The sequence below is a fragment of the Vigna angularis genome, chromosome 3, assembly GCF_016808095.1.
Source record: "Vigna angularis cultivar LongXiaoDou No.4 chromosome 3, ASM1680809v1, whole genome shotgun sequence".
Taxonomy (NCBI): Eukaryota; Viridiplantae; Streptophyta; class Magnoliopsida; order Fabales; family Fabaceae; genus Vigna; species Vigna angularis.
The window spans coordinates 24,140,612-24,141,956 of NC_068972.1; the positions used below are offsets into that span (position 1 = coordinate 24,140,612).

General features: G+C 47.4%; 1 protein-coding gene across 1 annotated transcript; it reads left to right on the plus strand.

Moving 5' to 3' along the window:
* The first annotated feature begins 412 nt into the window (after window positions 1-412).
* LOC108324596 (uncharacterized) lies at window positions 413-757 on the plus strand. Its single transcript, XM_017557535.1, has one exon. The coding sequence runs from the start codon at window positions 413-415 to the stop codon at window positions 755-757; it is 345 nt and encodes a 114-aa protein (XP_017413024.1).
* Window positions 758-1,345: the final 588 nt, after the last annotated feature.

The window sequence follows — 1,345 nt, forward strand, 5'->3', positions numbered from 1 at the left end:
GTCAAAACACTACAAGAAAAGCGCTTATTACCGGCGGATAATTACAAACGGCCAAGTGTCCTTCGGTAATTTGCGATATGCCATAATTTACCGGCGGATATGAACCTTCGGTATTATGCCTGATGACTTAGCCTAAATTTCGCTCATTTGCAATTTCAACAGTTCCCTTTCCCCCAAATTTCTCTCTTCTCTTCCCCCGAAATTGAAATCTAAGGGCGTGTGAGGGTAACCCCAATTTATCCTCCTTCGTTTGGTTTCCTTTTGTTTGCGCATCATCGGTCTCTTCCATCTTCTGTTGGCATAGCGGTGTTGTGAAGAGCGAGATCATTTCCGGTGGTTGAGCGGGTTCGTGCAATCGCAGAGGGTGCCTCCCTTTTAAGTTTATAATCATTCGTAAAGGGAAACACCTCCAATGGCGACGACGGCGGGGCCAGAAGCGAAGACCTACTGGTGCCACGAATGCGATATGAGTGTGTCCCTCACGCTCCTTCCCTCGCCTCTCCTTTGTCCCCACTACCATACCTCCTTCCTCGAATTGATGGACTCTCCCTTCTCCCAAAACGACGTCGAATCACCCCTCTTTGACGTTTTCCAGGACACGCTCTTACTCCTCTCCTCCAAGCCCCTATCCGCCAAACCTCGCCCTCTCCCCTCCGTCAACGTCACACCCTCACTCCTTTCCGTGCTCGACCTTAACGGGGTCATTTTCTTCGCTGTGTGCAAAGACCAAATTTTCCTCGATGCTAAGGCCAAATAGTTACCCTGCAAACACCTCTTCCATGTCGATTGCATCACGCCGTGGCTCGACCTCCACGCGTCGTTCCCGTTGTGCAGGCTACCATCTCTACAAATAAACTCTTTTTCATCTTTCCGCATTTTTACTTTGCTTTCTCTCTCACTACCAAAAAATTGACCCAATTCCGCAAAGGGATAAGCTTGGTTCCAGAGTGATATAAATTGCTCCGAATTGGGTTTTCTCTGAGAAAAAACAAATGATATTGATGGGTGTGTTCCCTTTTGAGCAAAGTTAGTGAGTTGTAGAGGCGGTGGCAGGGAATCGAAGCATGAGCGCAGAGGAAGATGACTCAGAGGGAAAAGATTGAAACTTTGGCAAGATAAGGTGTCCAATTGTGGTGTGAAGAATTTCCAGCGCGATCTGGTGGCTAGGGCGTTGATGGGCGGTGTGGGCGTCGCAGATTTAAGGCTTAGGCTTCAATTTCTTCTGTGGCCCTCAATTTCTCTCTTAAGGGTTTTCATTTCCATTTTCTAACTGTTTTCTTTTTGTTTTTCCTCTCTCGTTATGCATAAGAAGGAATCAGATTCCTCCATTAGTTGCGTCCGCTAG